At 45.1% G+C, this 23,136-nt stretch overlaps 1 protein-coding gene, 1 long non-coding RNA gene and 1 pseudogene across 5 annotated transcripts; 1 reads left to right on the top strand and 2 right to left on the bottom strand.

Moving 5' to 3' along the window:
* The first annotated feature begins 546 nt into the window (after window positions 1–546).
* Window positions 547–2,127, top strand: LOC125507156 (annotated as a pseudogene).
* Window positions 2,128–6,416: 4,289 nt separating this feature from the next.
* LOC125509885 lies at window positions 6,417–9,727 on the bottom strand. 4 transcript variants are annotated; one of them, XR_007284311.1, is made up of 5 exons: window positions 9,101–9,387; window positions 8,900–9,023; window positions 8,389–8,452; window positions 7,034–7,138; window positions 6,417–6,764 (listed from the first exon to the last, which is right to left on the bottom strand). It is a non-coding gene; the product is annotated as an uncharacterized LOC125509885 (long non-coding RNA). The 4 variants fall into 4 exon arrangements; XR_007284310.1 differs by lacking the exon at window positions 6,417–6,764 and adding an exon at window positions 9,394–9,727 and having other exon boundaries at window positions 6,771–7,138; window positions 9,101–9,262; XR_007284312.1 differs by lacking the exon at window positions 6,417–6,764 and having other exon boundaries at window positions 6,771–7,138; window positions 8,900–9,036.
* A 1,211-nt stretch (window positions 9,728–10,938) lies between these two features.
* Window positions 10,939–14,642, bottom strand: LOC125556310. Its single transcript, XM_048719064.1, has 2 exons — window positions 13,401–14,642; window positions 10,939–11,312 (listed from the first exon to the last, which is right to left on the bottom strand). Exons 1-2 carry the CDS (start codon window positions 13,627–13,629, stop codon window positions 10,939–10,941), a joined length of 603 nt encoding a protein of 200 aa, XP_048575021.1. The 5' UTR covers window positions 13,630–14,642.
* Between the last annotated feature and the right edge of the window lie 8,494 nt (window positions 14,643–23,136).

Genomic DNA, 23,136 nt, shown 5'->3' with positions numbered 1-23,136 from the left:
TCGATTGAAGGGTGAAAACGAACGAACGACCTACGTACTGAGACATTAGGAGTAGAGATTAAGGGAAAAAAGCTGATTTGTCTAAAAGAGGGAAAAGGTTGATTTGTCTAAAAGAAAAGGAAAAGCTGATGTGGCATAATGATGATGTGGATAGGCTGCATGTCAAGAGAAATAGGTTAGTGCAGATGAACTATTTAGGTATTATAAATTATAGATTCACAAACATGGACTCTCATAACCTCAACTGCCCAACGTCTAAAAATCGTTCACTGCAAAAAAAAACGTCTAAAAATCGTTTCAAAAAAAAGTCTAAAAATCATGTTTTAAATGTTGATTGAATCGGTAGATAAAGCCTACTCGTCTACGCCACGATCACGTGTGGGCCATAGCTATAGAAAATGTTTTGGGTTGTCCCTGCATGCATGGAGCCAGTTACACAATTATAGGAGATTTTGCTGATCAGTTTCCTTCCATATATATTCCGGCAATTGGGCTTAGGCACGCACACGCCGATTCATATCCATCTCCCAAGGAAATCGACCAAACCCTAGCTATTGGCACATCGATGTCGCACACCATTTTTCCCTGGCTCGCCGTGCCGCCGCCGGCCGCGGCCCCGGCTGCCCCGTACTACCAAGACGACGAGCCGGTGGAGGAGAAGAAACCCCTGGCGAACAACGGGCGGGGGTTAGTCCTCAAGACTCACTGCGAGTTCCCGGCCCTCGGCAGGGGCGCGTCCAGGGACAAGTTCGCGGTGCTCGTCCATGCCAGGGCGCCCGCCGACGTGGCGCGCGCGCCGCTCGACCTCGTCACCGTGCTCGATGTCAGCGGCAGCATGAATGGCGAAAAGCTGGCGCTGCTGAAACAGGCCATGGGGTTCGTCATCGATCAACTCGGCCCGGCCGATCGCCTCTCCGTCGTGTCCTTCTCCGATGGGGCGACCCGCCTGACCCGCCTCGCGCGCATGTCGGACGCGGGCAAGGCCTCGGCGAAGCTCGCCGTGGACTCCCTCGTTGTCCAAGCGGGCACCAACATCGGCCAGGGCCTCCGTGTGGGCGCCCAGGTGCTCGTCGACCGCCGCCACAAGAACTCCGTCGCCAGCATGATCCTTCTCTCCGACGGCCAGGACTCGTACCTCGGGGGAAAGAGGTACATGGACCTTGTGCCACCCTCGTTCAAGGACGCTGGGAGCCGGCCCGGGCCGATCCACACGTTCGGCTTCGGCACCGACCACGACGCCCTGGGGATGCACACAGTCGCGCAGGCCACGGGCGGCACCTTCTCCTTCGTCGGGAACCAGGCGGCGATCCAGAACTCTTTTGCACAGTGCATTGGCGGCCTCCTGTCGGTCGCCGTGCAGGAGGCGCGCATCGCCGTCATGTGCCTGCACCGGGGCGTGCACGTCCAGGAAATCAAGTCCGGCTGCTACGGCAACCACGTGGACGCCGACGGCCGCGCGGCCTCCATCGACGTCGGCGAGCTCTACGACGGCGAGGAGAGGCGCTTCTTGGTGCTCGTGTACGTGCCGAGAGCCCGGCCCACGGAGTCGGTCACCCGCCTGGTCAAGGTGACCTGCGCCTACCAGGACGCCGCGACAGGGCAGGCCGCCAACGCCGCCGCACCAGCGGCGGTGATCCAGAGGCCGCTGGAGCTGACCGACCTGCCGCCTCCGTTCATGGAGGTGGAGCGGGAGCGTGTCCGCCTCGCCGCGACCCAGGACATCGCGGCCGCACGGGATGCCGCTGAAAGCGGGCAACACGCCGGCGCGGCCGGATACTGGACTCCAGGCTGAAGGCCGTGGAGCGGTCGGCGCCGGGAATGGCGGGAGATGATCCCACGTGTGAGGCGATCAAGGAGGAGCTGCGCGACCTGAGCGCGCGAGTGGGCGACCGGCGGGAGTACCAGCAGACGGGGCGCGCGGTCCTTCTGGCCGGCATGAGCTCGCACTCGCAGCAGCGCGCCTCGGCGGTGGAGCTGCAGTCGGGGAGCAAGGCGGCCCGGGCGTACCTGACTCCCAAGATGGAGGAGATGGTGGAGACGTCGCGTGAGCAGAGCAGGAAGCGTGGCAACAGCGGCGGATCCACCCAGCTTATTAAACACATCAAGCAAGACCTGAACGACGACTAAGTTCTCTGCCTGGTGAAACAAACAAGACGCATGTTGATTATACATATGATATGATGCCTTTTTATTATTCCGAAGTCTGAACAACTTCTATGAGTAATTGGTGGTCCTCGTCATCTATGCGTGTGTACAAAAACATTAAAAATCAAGTTTCCCTTTTCTTGCAATTTCTATGATGCTGATTTTTTGAGTGGATTTTATCATGCTACTATACATGCTACTCCTGGTGTTATTCATTAATGAGAACATATATAAAGAACAATTTGCAGTACCAAAAACAGTGCTCTAAAAAGTTTCAAAAACATTTTTATAGCATTGATATTTTTTTACCTAGATACTCCCTCCGTCCGGAAATAATTGTCATCAAAATGAATCTAGATACATCCCTTTTTATTCATTTTTTATGACAAGTATTTATTCATTTTGATGACAAGTATTTGCGGACGAAGAGAGTACCACTTATGTCATTCGTTAAAAAATCCTATTTTTTGTTAGAAAAATACTTTTAGTTTTTTCTATTTTTGAGTTTAATTGAGCCAAAACGCCCTGCTCACTTTATATGTACTACTGGTAATTCAAAGTACAATATATGTTTTCAGGGATCCCCAAACACATTAGGCCATCTCCAAGGGTAGATGCTAGGAGAGGGCGATAGGAATTTAATCTTGGTAGATTGGTAGTGACAATGTTATTTCCCAATGCCCTGGTCCAGTATCGGCGTAAATTTGTGCACCGAGCGCTCGGCTCTTTTCTTCCCGTATGAGATGGCCGGGCCTTTGTTTATAATTTATGAAGAGCTCGTTATTAGCGCCTGTCATTGGAAGACTGGGCACTAAGAGCATTTTCAACAGGCGCCCAACGTGGCGCGCGGTAAAAACGGATTTGGCGCGCGCCCATCGCCTGGTTTCGCGCGGCGCGCAGCGTTTGCTCCAGCAGCCGCGCTGAAAAGCCGCACGCGCGCAGCTCCAGCAGGCGCGGTAAAATGCAGCGTGCGCTCATTCTACAATATTTTTTAAATTAAAATTACATAGATAAAAAAAGATACAAAGATATTTTACATCGATGCAACTACTACGGCATAGATAGATAGATAGTTCGACATACATAGATAGATAGATACTACTACGACATAGATAAATAGATAGAAACTACTACGGCATACATAGATAGAAAACTACTCCAAGTCGCTATCATCACTATCATCACTCTCGTCGGTGTCGTCCGAGGTTGAGAGCCATATGTCGTCCCAACGTTCATCGTCTGAGGTGAAGAACGACCTCCCACCTGCGGAGACGATGTCGCATTGCTCGTTCGCCACTGCCTTCCGCTGACGCCGGTCCGCTCGCTCCGAGCGGCGCCTTGCCGTCCTCTCCGCCCAGTAGGCACGCTCGGCGTCGACGTCCTCTGGGTGGCGACGGCGCCACTCCGCCATGGCTCGCTCGTCCTCTTCGGCGACGAGGAGACGGCGCTGCCGCCGAGAGTGGTCGGCACGGTCCATATCCGTGATGAGACGCGGCGGAGGGGCGAGGCGCTGCGCCTCCTCGCGCGTGAGACGTCCCGGAAATTCATCTGCGACCGGGGCCTCTCCAAGCGCCACGCCGCCGCGTCGTACGCGCGGGCCGCCTCGCGCGTGCTCCGGAACGTCCCGAGGCCGAGCCGGACGTCGCCGGACCGTATCTCGGCGGAGTACCAGCCGTTGGGGCGCTCGCGGACGCCGCGAAAGCCCGAAGCACCCCGGCGGCGCGGCGGCATGGTGGCGCGGTGGTGGCGCAGAAAGCGGCGAGGTTGCGAGGAGGAGGGCGCGTGACTGTTCTGTGTGCGTGGCGAAGCGCGGGACTTTATAGACGCGCGTGAAGCGCCGTGCCAAATCTACCGCGCCGCGTGCCGCTTTCTCCCGCGCGCGCGCAAACGCTTCCCGCGCGCGGTAACTTCCCGCCACCGCTGGAGCGCGCGGAACCAACCGGCACACGCGGAAAACTGTTTTTACCGCACGGGCGCGCGTTTTGCCGCGCCTGTTGGAGATGCTCTAAAGAGTTTTTTTTTCGCTATAAGCCCCTGGGAAGGCTTCTAGCATTGGAGATGGCCTTAGAACGTGATGAGGAAGTTAGGGGAGGCCACCATTCTATCTCGTGGGTAAAACATCAATTATATTGTTATCAGTAGGTGTACTACAAGCAATTAATTTGTTTGTCAATCAGAACATGAAAGCAAGACATAGTGTTAGTCTCATGTTTTAGTCAAACTTAAATATCTCAATAGATGGTTGTAGCAAATGTTGTTTAATGAATATGACTTAGCTTTATATTTTGGTGAAAATATAGTCAGTTTTCTATTTCCTTCTTCTTTGGACTACGGATCAATATAGATTAAAAAATTCTTTGCCAACAATGATAGATTGGGGGAGGAGTATGATATACCTTAGGAGATATTTACATATGGTTGAAGAAGAATTCTCATCGCCTAGATGTTTGATGATCTGGTTTGTCTGAATTTGGCTATCTCAAAGAAATCGAGACCTAGCTTCAAGTGCCTATTAGGCATGTACACACTATAGTGCAAGGTGCTTAGAGAGATGCTTATAAAACAAGCTAGTCTTTTCTTCAACACCAATGCTTATTTCTAAAGTGGAGGTGCCTAAATAAGCATCAACATCCTAAAAACATAAGTGTCGCCTCCGTGCATGGAAGTAGAGCGGGAGCGCGTTCGCCTTGCCGCGACCCAAGACATAGCGGCCGCACGGGATGCCGCTGAAGGCGGGCAACACGCCGGGGCGGCACGGATACTGGACTCCCGGCTGAAGGCCGTGGAGCGGTCGGCGCCGGGGATGGCGGGAGATGATCCCACGTGTGAGGCCATCAAGGAGGAGCTGCGCGACTTGAGCGCCCGCGTGGGCAACCGGCGGGAGTACCAGCAGACGGGTCGCGCGTGCCTTCTGGCCGGCATGAGCTCGCACTCGCAGCAGCGCGCCTCGGCGGTGGAGCTGCAGTCGGCGAGCAAGGCGGCCCGGGCGTACCTGACTCACAAGATGGAGGAGATGGTGGAGACGTCCCGTGAGCAGAGCAGGAAGCGTGGCAACAGCGGCGGCGCCGGATCCAGCCAGCAGCTTAATAAACACATCAAGCAAGACCTGACCGACGACTAATTTCTTTCTGAGCCAGCGAAACCTAGTGAAACAAGAGGCTAAAAATCTCAACAACTTATGTGAGTAGTAATTTTTGGTCCTCTTCTATATATGCTTGTGTGGAAAAGCATTTTAAAAAAAATCAAGTTTCCATTTTCTTCCTATTTCTGTGATGCTAATTTGCATTTGCAGTACGCAAAAACAGGCTCTAATTAACATGTTTGCGCGGCAGGCGATCTTGGTCATGTTTTACTGATTCTTTCTTAATTATTATTGTTGGCATCAGAGTTTGCAGATGGTTTTAATTTTTTTCGTGCTCAGTCGTGTGCTTGGTTTTGATTAATCATCCAATATCTGCCGTCATCTTGTTTTTTTACATATATCATTTGTTGCTATGCTTTTGTGTGTGGTACACAAGTGATGGGATTTATCTAGAGCTTTAATTTTCTTCTGATGGCATTTCAAAGTCCTTTTTTTTGCTTTGCAAACACCCAACTTAAAGTTTGTTTTAGCAAAGGTGGTGTCAGATAATTGATAATAATACCTTATCATGGATGTAATAATTGTTTGGCAAATAATTGTGAAAATACCGTTTCAGTTTCCCTATGTGAACCGCTGGATGCCAGCCATCATTTTTTGCTTATATTTTAGACAAGTAATTCCTTTTTTTAGGGGTGAAAGTGAAACCAAGTTTATTCATCAAAAGGCACAACAGGTGGGATACATGGGGTTGGCCATACCAAACGTGGCGTTCCAAACCTAGAGACAAAGAAAACTTGGCTAGACTATGTGCTTCGACGTTGACAGCACGACCTTCGAAAACAACTTTACAAAAAATTGAGTTGCTTTGAGATTGATCTCACTAACTATAGCCCCGTAGCTACCTCGACTAATATTGATAACTAGTGGTTGGGGCGCGCCTCCTCTGCGTGATTGAGCGCACTTATCTTTCTATCGGATTTGTTAGCGTGTGTTTGCAGTCTTGCTTTGCATTGTGTATGGAACATGAATATCCATGTAACCGGTATGCACGCTCCATTGGATGAACCGGTTACAACAAGAAACATTCACTTGGCTGGTTTGCTCCATTAGCAAGTGTTAATTTGTACTTGTATTATTTAACACAAATGAAATGCATTACAGTTTGTGTATGCAACCCACAACAAGGAAATTAGTTTGAAATTGGAATAGAACATAGTATTGGGACATTTAAATTTCAGTTTGACAAGAAAATAATCCAGCAGGCATCATATGATATTAATTGAAACTTTTAACAAGTCTACTCCTTTACAAATGTTGCATATGTAATCATCCTACGCAGAATTAGCTAATATACTGCAAAATGAAAGCTATTGGGAGAAAAGGGAAAACAATTCTAAGATGGGATCCCCCATCGCATTTTTGTTCAGCTCCTCATGTAGGCATTAACTCAGGCAAGTTAACCAAAGCTAACAGAATATCAAATCCTTGATTAGCACCAGGAGGGTATTCATCTATGTGTAGGAATACTCATGTAAAACTGTTATAAACATACAAAATTGGTTGGTTAGCCATCCATATGTCATTAAATGGAGAATGTACAAGACAAGGGGCAGAAAACAAAGAAAAGAGACGCCCCGTGGTAAAATGCTAGGAAAACCTATCTACTTTGTAGCATTACACATTTCAGTTAATATGCACAAATTTGATGTAATCACATAATCAAACTGGAACGCAGCTCAATCTCCAACCAGAAATTGATGTCGAACAAGAAACCGTCCAACATATACTCTGAGTGAAGGAGCCTACCTTGGGCCCAACAACTGCGGTTTTTATCTACTTGCTCTATATCATTCTTCACATCTCCTTCACCAATAGACTTCACTTATGTACTTCAGCAGCCAATTCAGAATACTGCAAAGGATGACAATGACACATATCACACAGATTGTTTGAATACAATGTGATTATGTGAAAACAATGTACATTTGATTTTCAGCACTGTGAAATACAGTATGATGCCACCCATACAAGCACAATACTCATTCATTAAAATGGAATTTTAAAACTGTGTTTTAAGATCTTTCCGCAGTTTATGCAAAATCAAAATATCCATATCCGCTTTCATCTTAATAGTTTGTGCCAAATATAAATGTATTGTAACGAAAGTGGACAGACTGCCGCCACCAATTGACTTTTTAATGGGAGTAAAGATCAACAGTGCAGCTGTATCAAGCCGGCAAATAAGTGAGTGTTAGGAAGTGAGTGTTAGGAGTTATTACAAGATAAATCGGAGTAAAGATCAACAGTGTAGCTGTATTAAGTCGGCAAATAAGTGAAATATAATAATAGCTTATCACGATGGATGTCTGCTATTAAGTTTGATCATTCCTCAACTTGAAGAAACTTTAAGGATACTATGTACATTAGCTGACTACCGAGGACTGAAGGCATACCATGCAATGATCGCCCTACTTTGCTACACGCAAATACCCTCATAGTACAAATTTGAACTTCTGCAGGATCTGTACTATTTCGACACCCAGCCTCATCTTTGCTTGTTTTTGTAATTAGACTTTTAGCTTTCTCAAAAAGCTAGACAGTATTGCTTTCGGTAAAAAAAAAATCATATGTACACTTTAGGCATTCATCTACAGCATGTGATCCGATTATGCCATTACTGAATGTTTGTTACAGGACAATGCTTACTGGCAGAAGATAAATCAAATCATTGTTCTATGACCTAATTACTCACACAATGTAACTCTCATATGTCAAAGAACAAATATATAAATCTAAAATTGTACACAATAATTATTCAAATCACACTCAGTCACAACTCACAACCTAGACATACGAGTAAAAAAAACTTGTTCTAGAAAAATCTAGATAGGCATGTACATTTTCAAGAAATAAGGTGGCGTCATGTCTTTTTTTTATGGATCAGATCAGGGGATTCAGTCATTAATCAACAGCTGGATTACAATCATCAATGTTTAGGCAGTTTACAAGGGAAGATGAGAGAGCATAAGATTTGCGTTGCGGACTACTCAGCCAGGAAATTATGAGAGTGTACATGCAGGAACATAGAAGTTAGTAGCTAGCACCACCACCACATGCAGAGGATAAACTGGGAATAGCTGAACTTGCTTAGTTGAACTCACCAGGTAATTAGCACAGCGGGGCTCATCTGCACTTCTCACATGTAGATTTTGCCTTCGCAGTTGCCTGTTTACGAGAAAACGATTAACCACAAGAATTATACTCTTTGAATTTCATCTAACCCTGATCAGGTGCATATAGATGATTAGGTTTATGAGCAAACAATTAATCACGAGCACGGTCATCTTCAGAAACTTGTTGGCAATCACATAAGTATCTTACAAAAATAATTCTGCAGATAATAGTGTCAATATCAAGTGTTACCTATTGCTAATTGATTGAAGTGAAAATCACATTAGAATTTGATAAAACAAATGTCACACTCGGCCACAGGGTACTTCTAAAGAACATCAATGCTACTCTGCAAAGGCAATGAAGAATCACTTCACACGAAGACATATAGTATGGCCAACATCATTTATAAACAAAGCAGCACAATTCTGAAAGTTAATTAACACGGGATGAAGTGCGTTCAGAGTTGCTAGCTGCGAGCAACTGAAGTAGAGAGCCAACCTGCAAGTGTAGTCAAAACGTGGACGAGAACGGCAGTCGCAGCAGTGGCGTACGTCTCGGCATTCTTCCTGAAGAGGAGCTCCTCCCAGATGCAATGGCCGGACATCACAAGTTCAGAGGCAAGCTGCACGCACCATCTTCAGCCAGTTTTATTCTCTAAAAATATTTGGAGAACCATAACGAGCAGATTAAGAAATATACCGGCGCCTTGCCGGTGAGCCTGACCCGCTACCCGCGCCCGTCAATGCATATGGGAAGAGACCCGGAGGTAGGTCTCGAGGCGAATGTCGCCTGACACCTCGAAGATAATCCACAGTGGCTCTCGAACGCGGCACGCCTCCCGCGGCGTCCCACGCCCGTCGTCTGCACGGCGCCAATCAATCGAAATCGATTGCTTCATCCCCAATTCCAAAGGGAATTTTCCAGAGCAATAGTGCGAGCTTGGAGAGTGGTAAAAACGTGGGTAAAAAGGAGTTCGTGGAGAGAGAGGTGACCTGATAGAGGGCGCCGTGGAGGCCTTCGATGGCGCGACGGCACCCATGCCCCCACATGGATCCGCCCCTGCCTGTGCCTGTCTAGCCTCCAGCGCTCGAAGTCACCCAGCCGGCGAGCCTCGTTGTCCCTCGACCAAGGCACTCCCTCTGCCTATCCGATGCTCGACCGGGGTGGGGGAGAAGGAGCTCGGGGTGGGGAACAGACGAGGTGGGGCTTGAGGGGCGCCCCCGACGGCGTGGAGGAGAGAGAGGTGGAGGGAAGCAGCAGGAGCAGAGGAAATTGGGAGGGCGGCGGCGGCAACAGGGATGCGAACGGGAATGGGCTAGCGTTTTTCTTCCGAGGACAAAATGAGCAGGAAAAAAATGATAAAACGAAACGAGAAAATCAGCCCAGCCCCTTGTGCCCACGTGGACGTCGTCGCGAGAGGGCGCTCCTTACACGACTGTTAATGGGTTGTATATCATGAACTAGTACTTGGTACGAGTTAGAAGCAATGATAAAACGCTGAAAATTTAAATCATCAGCCAGGCCTCACGACATGCAATGCCTCCAGAGTCGCGGGATCATCAACTCCACGAATAACCAACACAGAACTACCCAAGCAATGGCCTTCTCTGTCTCAGGCAGACTAGCCGCAGCCAAACCTCCCCTGACCAGCGTCAACGTGGATTTTAGCATAGCCCGTTGGTGGAGCCTTGGGGCGACCAGGTGCAGCCCGCGGTGCTCCTGGCCGTGTACTGGCCTTCTCCACCTTCACTAGTTACAGTTCATCAATGAACCTGTTGACAAAAGAGTTGATCACTTGAGGGGTTGAAAGATGCCTTCATGAATCGCCTTACGCCGTGAGGTCCAAATCACCCACAGAGTGACCGAGAAGCGAACAAATTTATCATGCGATAACGAGTCCCGGAGTAAAAAGAGCCACTGTTGGCATTGGGTTCCATGTTAGCCACAACCACACAAGTCGTCGTCTGCCCGTCTATATTCGCATGTAATTTTCAGTACTTCCTGTTGTTGAAGGAGGTAGTAGGTCCGAAATACTTGATTCTCATGTATCTTTTCATATATATAGTTATCTATGCTCTCAGATTTCTGATCTATTTGTACTTACTAATGTTGGTTTCCATTCTTTGATTTTCAGAATAAGTTCCATTAAAGCAGGTGCACGCTTTCTTTCTGTTCATTCTTCCATGGTGCAACTGATATAAGCAGGAACAACTTTACTGTTTATTCTACGAGTACATAATGATGTAGAATGGCTGGCTCCAAAACATTCTGTTTGTACTAGTGATTTACGCTGACATCTATAAGCAGGATACAATTTGGATACAGAGTTCCAGCTTAAATATTTTGGTTCAGCTCGGCTAGACACTGTCGCCTACTCAGCTAATCATGTATCCCCTTTGCGCTACCATTTTTGGCAGTTGTACATTTTGCCTGTATACATCCTATGCAATTGTTTTGGATACAACTTTTCAGCTTGGTTTCAATTGCCTGTACATTTTCCACGTGTCTTCCATCCATCAAACAGACGCTCCGCCGCATCACATCAAAAGGCTCTCGTCTCCCACATCCTTGATCATATCTTCTCTCTCGCGTCTGGGAAGAGCTGTCCAGACAAGTTTCACCTCCACAAGTGCGGAGCCTAATTTATAATGCATCAACTCAGTTGATCGTCCTAAAGGTGCGATGATGTTTTTATCAAAAACATCACCAACGCTACGACCGGTGACAAGGAGCACCAACTTTCTACCAAGTGGGACAGCTACAACGCGACGACTCAAGGGAACGGTCCCTTCTGCCTCAATCTCTGCTGCTGCTTCACCACCGTTGTAAAGATCCATACTATACTCATAATTCTTGGTAGTCCAGGCGGCAACTCTTGAGACACTACACGGTCCCTTCAAGATATTGACTTCTTTTTTTTTTTGAGGAATAATGACAGGAGTTCTGCCTTTTCATATTAGAAGAAAGAAGGGGAACCAAGGTTCCCTGGAAGTGTACAGATAAAATGGAGAAACAAGCATCCACGCACACATACTCAGCCAAAGAAACTAGAAAAAGGAAGAGAAAAGAGAAAAACTAAGCAGTAGCCTCCTTGAACAAAGCAATCTCGTCTCTGGCCATAGCAGCAACTGTTTCAGGTGAGCATCTCTTTCCTTCAAAAGTTCGCCTATTTCTTTCTTTCCAAAGATTCCAAGCAACATAAGCAGCCGATGTGATTTGCATGCGAAAAATCGGGTTGTTGTGCAGGTTCCAGGTCCGTTTCCACCAGCCTTTGATTGTTATCGAAGTTGAACCAACAACAGCAGCCTCTGGGTCGCTCGGCTGGAAGGAGAACCAGACCTCTCGGGCAAAAGGGCAAGAGAGCGTAATATGGGCAGCCGACTCCAGAACTTGATCACAGAAAGTACATTTGTCTTTGTGTGGCCAACCCCTTGTCGCAAGACGATCAGCCGTCCAGGTCCTATTCTGGATCAATAGCCATAGATGGAACTTCACCTTCGGCTCGGCCTTAATCCTCCATGAGGCATGCAACTCTGGCTGAGCGATCCGGTCAACAAACTGAGCATTGTAAGCAGACGCAGCGGAATAACCTCCGTCATTAGTGAGCTTCCATCGGATGGTGTCAGGAACGTTTGTGAGGACAATGGGTTGCAGCAGTTCCCATAACTTGACAAGTTGATCCAGCAAATCTTCAGAAGCAATTCTTTCCAGGCCCTTCATCCATCGATTACTAGCAAGCGCTTCCTTCACAGTTAACTTCTTCCGTCGCGCCAGACCAAACAGACCAGGGGCTACATCCATAGGGGCCATGCCCAACAGCCAATGATCATTCCAGAAGCTTATGCACTGCCCATTCCCCAGTGTAATCTCCGTGCAAGCAGAGAAAAGCAGCATGTCCGTGCAATCGCATGGGATGGGGGAGCCCTGCCAAGGCCTAGAAGTGAGGCTCCACTCTAGCCAAGCCCAACGCAGCCGCAACGCCCTGCTGAAGCAAGCAATATCTTTGATTCCAAGGCCGCCCACATCCTTTGGGGAGCAGACCCTCTTCCAGCTGACAAGGCACTTGGCCCCACTGCACTCCTCATCACCATTCCAAAGGAAGTTGCACTGAATCTTTTCCATCTTCTTTATCGTCCATTTGTCGACTGCGAAACTTGTTAAAAAATAGGTTGCCATGGACGTAAGCACATAATTTATTAGGCCGAGTCTTCCCGGTTTTGTCATCAGTTTGCCTTTCCATCCCTTGAGTCTTCCAGCCATACCATCCAAGAGAGGGAGGACTTCGATTCTCCTAAGCTTGCGATAGCTGAGTGGTAGGCCAAGGTAACGACACGGGAGAGAGCCCGTCGTCCCACCAAAATCTTGGATAATATCCTGGAAGTCCAGCCCCTCACACCTAATAGGATAGGCAACACATTTATGGGTGTTGATCTTGAGTCCAGAGGCCTCCCCAAACCTGTCCAGTATTGCTCTGACCGCACGCACTTCCTCCTTGACAGGGTTTAAAAATAGGGCCGCATCATCCGCATACATACTTGTCCGAAATCTGTCCGCCTTAGGTCCCAACTGAGATAGAACCCCGCGTTCTGTCGCAAGATCTAACAGTCTCCGAAGCGGCTCCATGACGAGAATGAACAACATTGGAGACAGGGGGTCTCCCTGGCGAAGGCCGCGCATATGCCTGAAGGGCGTGCCGGGGGTGCCATTTAACAAAATTCTTGAGGAAGCGGATCTCAGAATGGCAGACACAATATTTCTCCAGCGCTGACCGAAACCAAAAGCAGACAGGGTCTCTAACAAGAATCCACAACCAACGGAATCAAACGCTTTGGCAATGTCAAGCTTGAGGAAGACTAATGCCTTCTTCTTGGTGTGAGCCTCTCTAATGACCTTGTGCACGTAAAGGAAATTGTCCTGAATACATCTCTTTTTTATGAAGGCGCTCTGAGAAGGAGAGACGAAGGAGTCAAGCTGCGGGGCCAGCCTATTAGCAAGCAACTTATGGTAGCTTCAATGGGATATGCAAAATACACACATCTCACCTCCACCCTACTCAGATAGCTATTTAGACTAACACCCACGGTCTGCTTATCATTAGGGAGGCGGGCCCTGTTGAAAACGATTACACCCTTGCTGAAATCTTCAACCTCACCTTCATCATGGAGTATCTTTAAATTCATCTCAAAATATATTCTGTCCGCCGGAACAAGCCCTCGGCATGGATCCATCGAAGTTAACTTGCCATCCCGCAAAAAGAAAATTCAACCAAAATAACCTTTCCATGTGTTTTGGAGCCATACATAAGCATAGGAAAAGATTGGAGGCACAGGTACATACCGCCGAGGTGATGAGTTGGGGATCATCCCTTTCACGCCTGAAGAGATAAACACATCTATAGTCTACCTGGTCTCTTGCTACAACGGTACCAAAAAAATTTATCGGGAAGCCAACTTCCGATTCCTTTACCTTCAAGGTAATGACATTTACACACGATCCTACAATGGAGTCACGTATTGGTGAAGGTATCATGTTAAGCCGCGGACCACGATAAAATTCAGCTGTGGATAGAGGCCACAATCACAAATCAAAACCCATGTATGCACATCAAATGGGTACCTAAAGAAGATTAATGAATGAAACAATAATGAAAATACTCACACTCTTTGTCAAGGTCAAAGAAGGCTAGGTTGAATATGTCGAATCAGATACGGGTGTAAGTGTTGACCTTAGGGTCGTATCCCGTAAACTCTTGACAATGAACTATGTCAAGAGCCTGCAAAGCCTTTTCCTCAAATTCGAGCTCTTGAATTAAACATGGGGTCTCACTGCATGGCAACTCCTGCTTGTCCACAACACGAGGGTAAGATTTTGTTGTTAATCCGCCAAAGCAACAATAGAATAAGTGTAGAAGATGACCATAGGATTTTGTTACTGATGTCACAATGAAACAAGTCGTAAGATAAATGACTCCATAGTGATAAAATTGCATTTCGTCAAAAGAGTGGATCGATCAAGGAACATACCTTGTCACTGGAACATGTTGTGCAATCTTGCAATCGCTTTGCTATCGTTTCTCCATCTAATTCCGGAGGAAAGACACTCTTGATGTTGAAGATATTACAAATTTCACATGGAGATTTCCCCTTTATCTTACTAGCAATAGTCTGGTAGGCTAGGTCAATCAGTCCTCTTATTTGAAGATATTCCGAAGCCTGTAAGTAGTAATGCAAAGCTTAAAAGAAAGAGAGAAGTGCATTTTCAACCCCGAACTTTTGCCCTAGTCTAATTTACAACCCCGAACTTCAATACCATCTAAATTACAACCCTCAACTCTCAAAACCGGTCAGGATTCAACCCTCCCCTCCCTGTTGACTGGTTTTGACCAAGGGCGACCAGTTTTGACCAGTCAATGGGTCCAATCAGCATGCCACATCAAAAAAAAATCAAAATTTCAAGAAAATATAATTAAAAATCTGTAAGATCGAGAAAAAATCCGAAATAAAATTTCCTGGGGAAAAAGTTTGCGAAAAAAATTCGAGAACTTTTCCTGTAATTTTCAGGAAAAAAATAATAACTTTTTTTGGAAATTACTTTTTCTAGAAATTTTAACTTTTTTATTTTACATTTTTAAATATTTTTCTTGGGAATTTGAAATTTTTCCCTGGAGTTTTTTTATTTTAAGTATTTTTGGTTTTTCATGGAAATATTGATAATTTTGTTTTTGGAAATTCGTTTTTTTATTTTTCCCTGATTTTTTACTGCAAATTTGATTTTTTTTTATTTCTTTTCCTGGATTTTTTTCGATTTTACAGATTTAATTTTTTTTTCTGACGTGGCATGCTGACTGGACCTGTTGACTGGTCAAAACCGGTCAACAGAGAGGAGAGGGTTGAATCCTAGCCGGTTTTGAGAGTTGGGGGTTGTAATTTAGACGGCATTGGAGTTTGGGGTTGTAAATTAGACCAGGGCAAGAGTTCGGGGTTGAAATATGCACTTCTCTCTAAAAGAAATGAAAGAGATATGGTGTTTTTTTTTCTTAAGGAGTTGATTGACCTCTAAAAGATAATTCTCATTCGAATGAGCAAAACCATTTGTTGCTATATGGGCGTGACTCATATCATAGATGCCTTGGACCAAAATCTTACAAATCCTTGTTTTCGTACCGGGGAGAGTGTACAAATCGATTTATAATCTTTAACACCAGATTGAAATCTAACACTTATAGTTTTTGTTTGTGAATGACATAAGTTCCTCTCTACTATTCTGGAATTAAAAGTTTAGAATTCTCACGAATAAGCTCGATGTGAATTAGGTGTAAATCCAACTTTAGCAAAAATCTCGTCAAACAAAAAAGATATCAATTGATATAATATCAACTAATAATAGAAAATTGAGGGCATACTTAAGTTAATGAATTTGTTTGTTTCATATATAATGTGTACACTCTGTGTATGTCTGTTGTATCCTATAGAAATTTCGCTATAGGAAATTTGATAGGAATTGATTTGTTATTATGGTTAAACAACACAGTTCATTATTAAACCATGGATTTGATTTAGACAATTATACCCAAGCCGTTCCATCAATTGATTGAGGTATAATTTTCCTTAGATATATATTTTTTGGGAAAGTATGTATGTACGTACTCACCAGGATGAGATCGAAGAGGGCCTCGTGGTTGAAAGCAGCGATGAAGTCCGCATCCCAGTGGGTCAAAGTCGTGGGATCCGGAGGCGTGCATCTTGGAGTAGTCTATCACCTTGGAGAGTGTCGCCTCGGACGGGGAGGCGGATGAGGCAGTAGTTGATTTCGCCGCCGCCGCCGTCGCCGGAAGGGATGATGTGGTTCTCGAAGTCGTGCTTCATCATTATTTTGATTTTCCTGCCGCACTGGGCCTCTGCCTCGGACTCTGACAGCACGAAGTCCACGCCGTCCTCGCTCCGCAACATCACCATCTTCTCCTTTTCCTGCCCCTCCGCCGCCATGGGAGAAGCTAGCTTGCAGAATTGGTTGAGGAGGTCGAGGCGGGGCGGCGGGAGGCGGCGCCGGCGGTTTTGCTTTCACGAGTGCCTCTCAGAAACAAAAACAAAAACGTTTTTTCATTCCAAAAAAGGCACGGTTTTGCTTCCACCAGAGGCAAAGCAGTTCCTCTTGAAAACAGACAAAAAACACGTTTTTTTTTTCTTTTGCGAGAGGCATAATTTTTTGCTTGGATTTTTTGAAAAAAAAGTTCGTGAAAACCTATCAACATAGTATCTAATTTTGAATCTCGACACCAGAAACCCAATAGTGAAAACGGTTTGAGTTTTAGACGGACGATTTAAGAAATAACACATTTTGAATAAACGAACCTACGAAAAAAGATAAAACTCTCAGGTATAGTGCGCCACTTTATCTTAACCTGAGAGAACGGAGTGACTTTTTAGAAGGAGTAATACTTAATTAGCGAAATCACTAGTTTATGAATACTCGTTGCAAAGATCACTCCAACCTTTCCAGGTTGCGACAAGTGGCGCGCTGCATGTGCGCCACTTGTCGCAATCTGAGAGTTTTCCTTATTTTCGTAAAACCGTTTATTCAAAACGTTTTAGCTCTTAAACCGTGTGACCAAATCTCAAACCACTTTCACTATTAGATTCCTCGCGTTGAGATATTCAAAACTTGATCCCATGTTGATAAGTTTTAACGAACTTTTTTTCACGAAAAAAACCGAACGGATAAACTGAACTAGGAGCACGGGTTTTTTCCTTTTCTGAAAGAGGCACGCCCGTGCCTCTCAATAAATCACAACTGTGCCTCTTGTGGAAGCAAACTTGACTCTCGCAGAAGGAAAAAACAAAAAAAACTCGTTATTTTTCGTTTTCGACGAGGCACGTCGCGAGAAGCAAAACCATGACTCTCGTGAAAGGAAAAACAGAAAATGTGTTTTTTTTCGTTTCCGAGAGGCACGGCCGTGACTCTCGCGAAAGCACAAACATGTCTCTCACGAAAGCAAAAGCGTGACTCGCGAAAGAAAAAAACAGAAAGTGCATTTTTTTCGAGAGGCACGGCCGTGACCCTCGCAAAAGCACAACCATGCCTCTCGCGGAAGCAAAACCGCGACTCTCGCGAAAAAAACAGAAAACCCATTTATTTCGTTTCCGAGAGGCATGGTCGTGACTCTCGCGAAAGCAAAACCATGAATCTCACAAAAAAATGTTTTTCGCACAAATAATTTTTTTCAATATTTTTTATCCAAAAGCTAAGGAAAACCGATGGAAAACCAAAACGTAAAAAAACCAGAAAAAAAACGTTTAAAAGTCGAAAACGCGTGCGAAAAAAAATCCGAACAAAGCGCCCAGAGTGCGTCAGGTGGCAAATGACTGAGAGTACGTCAAGTAGTGTTGATCCTTGTGAGGCTCCCAAAGGAGCATCCTCAACTAGTTGCTCCCCTCAATTAGTGATTTCGAACGCAACAGGCGACCCCCCGCAGCGTTAGAAATGGGCCAGCCCATTTTTCCACACCTAGCCACCCGGTTATGGATTTTCTTGTTTCTTTAATTATTTCTTCATTATTTCTTTTTCTTTTCTTTATTTTTCGTTTTATCTTTCTTTTCTTTTTCAAGTTTATTTTTATTTTATAGAAGTTCATGTTTTCAAATATTATTTGGAAATTTCAAAAATTGTTTGTGCATTAAAAACATTGAAAATTTAAAACTTTCTCGGTATTTAAAAATTGTTCATAAATTAAAAATGTTCACATTTTATGAATAATGTTTGGTAATTTTAAAAAATGTGTTTATTTTTCAAAAATTGTTCGGAATGTTTTTGTTCAAAATTTTAGAGTTTCAAAATATGTTCTAGATTTCAAAAAATAATCGCGTTTCCTGAAATTACTCACAAATTTTTAAAAATATTCACCAGTTTCATTTTTTATTTTTTTCGAGAGTTTCAAAATATGTTCCTTTTAGAAATTGTTCACAAATTTCAAATTTTGTCCGAGTTTCAAGATAAGTTCATGTTTCCAAATTTTGGTTTGGAATTTTAGAAAATATTCCAGTTTCAAAAAAATGTTCATGATGTTCAACAAATGTCCATTTTTCAAAAATGTTTTGTTTTTTAAATTTTGTTCAAAAATTTGGAAAGTGTTTCATTTCCTAGAACACTCAATTTTTTTCAAAAACAATTTACTTTTTGAAATTCCAAAAATAATTCGATTCTGCCCTGTTGCTTGGTTCTTGAGGTTTGGCGTTGCAGTATGACCATTTGCGACTGCTAGCTCAACCATAGTACCATGTTGTGAATAGCCCGAGATCCTGTGTTCGAATCCCCCGACGGCTGTTATTTTTTAGCTACAGTACGCGTACCTTCATGGGCCAGCCCAGTCAGAGGCTTGCCTATGCGAAATGCCGACTCTTTGCTGCAGAGAGCGTCATATAGGAGGTCCCATGTTTATGAGTTAAAGTTCGTTTATCTCTACTCCTAATGTCTCAGTTGGTAGGCTGCGTTTCGGATTTATTTTCGTCCCACAATTTGCGTCCGGTTTTTTTTCGCTGGTTTTTTTTCGCCGGTTTTTTTCCACTCCCCCCACCCCACCCCACGTACGAACCGCTCCCCACCCTCTCCTCGCGCGAGCGGATCCTCTCTCTGGTACCCTCGCACGCGCTAGGGTTCCTGCGCCGCCGCGAGCTCGTCGACCAGCCCAACGTCCTGCTGCTTCGCGCCTCGCTTCCCTTGTCGCTCGCCTTCGGACTCCTCGCTAGCCTCAGGCGATCCATCGCTTGTCTGCAAGCCAAGCCGCCGCCTCTCCGCCGAGAAAGAGGGCTCCCGATCTCTGCCGTGGTCGACCAACAGCCCATTGCGCCTGCTCCATCACCAGATCACGCGTGCTGTCTGCTCCGCCGCCTCGCCGCCTGCTCCGTCGCCTTGCCACGCGCCGGCCGCCTTCTCTCCCTCGTCTCGCCGATTCTCCCCGTCCGCACTAGGAGATCAAGAGGGAAGGGATCCCCTTTTCTGCAAAGCCCGTGCCTTGCCGGCTTCGGCGGCGGCGCTCGATGACCCGCTCCTCGTCCTCGAGCACCTCCTCCAGACCTCGAGCTCCGGCGGCGGCGGCGTGGGAATGACGACCAGGGCATGGGGAAGACGAAGACTTGCTCCACACACATGCCACTGCCCCGTGCTTGTCTTGCTCCTTGAGTTGGCGGGCTGATGATGGAGGATCTGAACTCTTCGCTGCACTGGCGTCGTCGCCGTCGCTGCCGCTTCTGCTTCTGCTCCCCGCTCACCCATGGTGCAGGTCTGTCTTCTGAATTTACAGGTGATGTATGTCTGTTGAAGCAAGCAGGTGAGCTGATTTTGTGCAGTGATTGGTTTGTGCAGCGATTGGAGGAGGAATGGAGTATTGCATAGGATTGGATGCTGCTTCCGTTGGTGCAGGTGAACATACAGTATAAATTCAGTTAGACTTGCACTTTGTATGCTTTCAGTATTGGTGAACATACAGTATAGATTCAGTTAGCCTTGCACTTTGTATGCTTTCAGTATTGGTGAACATACAGTAGATAAACATACAATATAAATTCAGTATGAACAGTACTGGTGATAATTGAATTCAGATGGGAACATCCTCAGGCCCCTGTTCTTATTCTTATTCTGAAAATTTATTCTTTACACTTTATTCTTTGGTTACTTCAAGTGAGTAACTACAATAACTTCAAATGGGTAACTCCATTTTTTGATTTTTTTTACACATTAACCATGATATTTGTTCCTCTGTTCTGGTCATAATGATAATCTGATTGTTGAACCCTTAATCATTATCATAATCTGAATGCAACAAGAGCATCCAAAATCTGGAGCAAACAACGTTTGAAATTTTCCAAACTTCTGTTGAAAAGTTAACTGATTTTTTTGTATCAACATTGCAACATTTCAGCATGACAACTCAACTCAACTCAATTCAGTAAATTAAATGGCATATTGCAATATTTACAAAGATTCAGTTAACTTCTATTAACATTCAGTTAACTGAAGAACATGTTTATCCAGACCAAGAACATTCAGTTAACTTCTTTGACATTGGAGGTGAACACATTCAGTTAACTTTTTTGCAACATTTATGCAGAATACATGATCAATTGCGTTTGAAATTAATGAACAAGCGCAATTTGCAGAAATTGGAGCCCGGGTTCTTCCTCTCACCGACAGCAGCACGAGCAGGGGATTAGTGTTTGAAATTAGGGTCTTCTGAATGTTGTTTCCTTGTTGCTGAAGATAGGTGACTCTGAGGAATGTAGGTAGGCTGGCTATGTCGCCGAGGTTGAGAGGGAGAGCCCACCACCTTTTCTGATTAATGTTGTTTAGGTTTAGAGATGGTCCTAACACTAATCCCCTTACACCGAAAACAAAAAAATCCTAATCTAATGTTATCTCACCTAAAAGAAAAGCATCCTAATCTAATGGTATCTCTGATTTCTTTTGCAAATGTTACTGTTCGTAATTCCCGAGCTTGTGTAACGTCTTTGTTTTATTGCTGTCCATTGGGAGTATTCTTATGCATGATTTCTTCTTCAGACTGCAAATGTAGCTGGTACACTCCGGGAGGCGAAGAATAAACTTGAGAAGAAGTTGGATGATCTTACTTTGTAAGACTTACTCTCGAAAGGAGAATGCGGGTATATTTTTCTCTGTCTTCAGTGCTTTTATGTTTATTGTGCTCCCTTTATTTTCGATGTGCTACCCTGCATGTCGTAGTTTGAGACAGTTCTGCTTGTTCCTGCCAGTATAAGGACAAATACAATTTCGCCTACGAAACTTCCATTCTTTCCCTGTTCTGTTTGTGTAGATTTTCTTCTTATATAAGATACACATAATTTTTTTTGTTACAAGCAAATTAGATTGGTCTTCTGTATGCAGGGTACACTCCTGATGGCTGATGATGTTTCACAACCTCTTCTGCAGATTTTCAGAATACCGACGGAAATATTGCGTTGGAACGATCCCGGGTCGGCGGGGGCGGCCAGACCAGGTGGCAAATGCGGTGCACAAGTTGAGGAGCGAAGGTAAAGAGGAAAGGCCACAACAACACAAGCAGCGGCGAGGGGATGGAGCAGCGGCTGCGCAGCTGCGTCGACCCAAGCAGTTGCGAGAGCGAATGAAACTGCGGTTGCACAGACAAGCTTGTGGAGGTGTCAGTATGCACGCATGTGTCCCTGATTTGGAGCACGCCTCTGGCCTGGTAGGATTCTCGCTCTTCCCCGACCTCAAGGGCGTTCGTCTATCTGTGTCGTGCTCGGGACGATGCACTAATGCAAGTGTGGTTCTTCAGCTTTTCTTTGTCTTTTTGTTGGTATGTATATCTCTGAATCTTGTGAGCCATGATTTTCATGCTGCCATGTATGCCATTGTGTCCTGTATAATTATTCTTCTTATTATTTTTGAATGGCATAATTATTCTTATTGAGGCACGGCCGCTGCCTATTTTGCTTATAGTAACATACTAATTAATACAGGGAGAGAGTACGATTTTTTAACACAATCTGCAGTACCCGTGAGCCTGCCCATAGGTAGATATGGATACATTTTGTAGCTTCCATTCTTGTTTTCTCTCATTGAAATTATGGATTTGGAAACTAATCATGGAGTGTCTAGATTGCCTGCTATATTACCAAGTGCGCTGAAGGAAAAGCTGCTGCCACTGTTGATGACCACTCTAGGTGATATAATTCATGTTTGCTTTGTTGTTTCAGTAACTTCCTGTAGCATATTGGTTCCATATTTTTTGCATCATGGTACATTATTCTCATCTTGATATATATCATTTGGTCAACTGAAGATTTGAGTGCAGGGTAGAATTCTTGGTTGATTTTAGAATTTCGTTGTTGATTACTTGGCCAACAGACTTTTATGAAATTTAAGGCGTCATTTAGTGTACTATATGTCATATTTGTCTTATTTCTATACTCACAATATTTCTGCATTGTCTGAACAAATGATGCTAAATTGATATAATCATTTTGGATCGGTGTCATCTTCTCAATGCTGAACAGCCAAAATATATACATAGTGAGCAGTTCGCCGCACATGCTCATACGTCATATTTATGTACTATTTAACATGACAAAAATTGGTCAAACATTTAAATATTTCTACTGTTTAACACAGCCAAAGTATATACATAATGATCAGTCCTCCGCTGCACATTAGATCCAGCCTCCCTCCCTTGACACCATTCTTCTTACTTATTATTATTTCTTTTAAAAATATATTTAGTTTTATTTTCTAGCTACTTCAATTCATTTGTATATGGTTAGTTCTATCGCACTACGAGGATGATCCATGACTGGTCGCGGACAATCACCTGCGAGGACGATTCATGGCCGGTTGGGGATGGTCAGTTCCATCACACTGCGAGGAGATGATTCATGGCCGGTCGGGGATGGTCACCTGCGGTGAGCACGAGTACCTCCTCCACATCCTCCCTATACTAGCACCCTTGGCGATGAAAATGACAGCCAGGAGAATCCCTCCTTCACACCTCTTTTCCATCTCTGTCAGATTGTCCTCTCTAGCAAGGTGTCTATGCATGAATCATATTTATGGTTTCTTTGCATTTTTAACAATTAATATAGATTTTTGTACCCACAGCCTGAAGGCCAACCTTAATACTGGACCTCGAGAGGGGCATGTGGCCAACCATGCCGGAGGATGCAGAGGAATTGTTTGGGAATGTTATCATCAGAGGACCCAAGAAGTAG

The sequence above is a fragment of the Triticum urartu genome, chromosome 5 (genome assembly GCF_003073215.2).
Source record: "Triticum urartu cultivar G1812 chromosome 5, Tu2.1, whole genome shotgun sequence".
In the NCBI taxonomy this organism is placed as follows: Eukaryota; Viridiplantae; Streptophyta; class Magnoliopsida; order Poales; family Poaceae; genus Triticum; species Triticum urartu.
This window is presented reverse-complemented; position numbering and strand designations above follow the sequence as displayed.

Bases quoted from the DNA above. Each gene is read 5' to 3' on its own strand.
- LOC125556310 (XM_048719064.1), bottom strand. From the start codon at position 13,629: ATGGATCCATGCCGAGGGCTTGTTCCGGCGGACAGAATATATTTTGAG. The intron at 11,313-13,400 runs GTTGCTTGCTAA...AAAAAAAAAAAG, and splicing joins TCCCATTGAAGCTACCATAA to AAGTCAATATCTTGAAGGGA.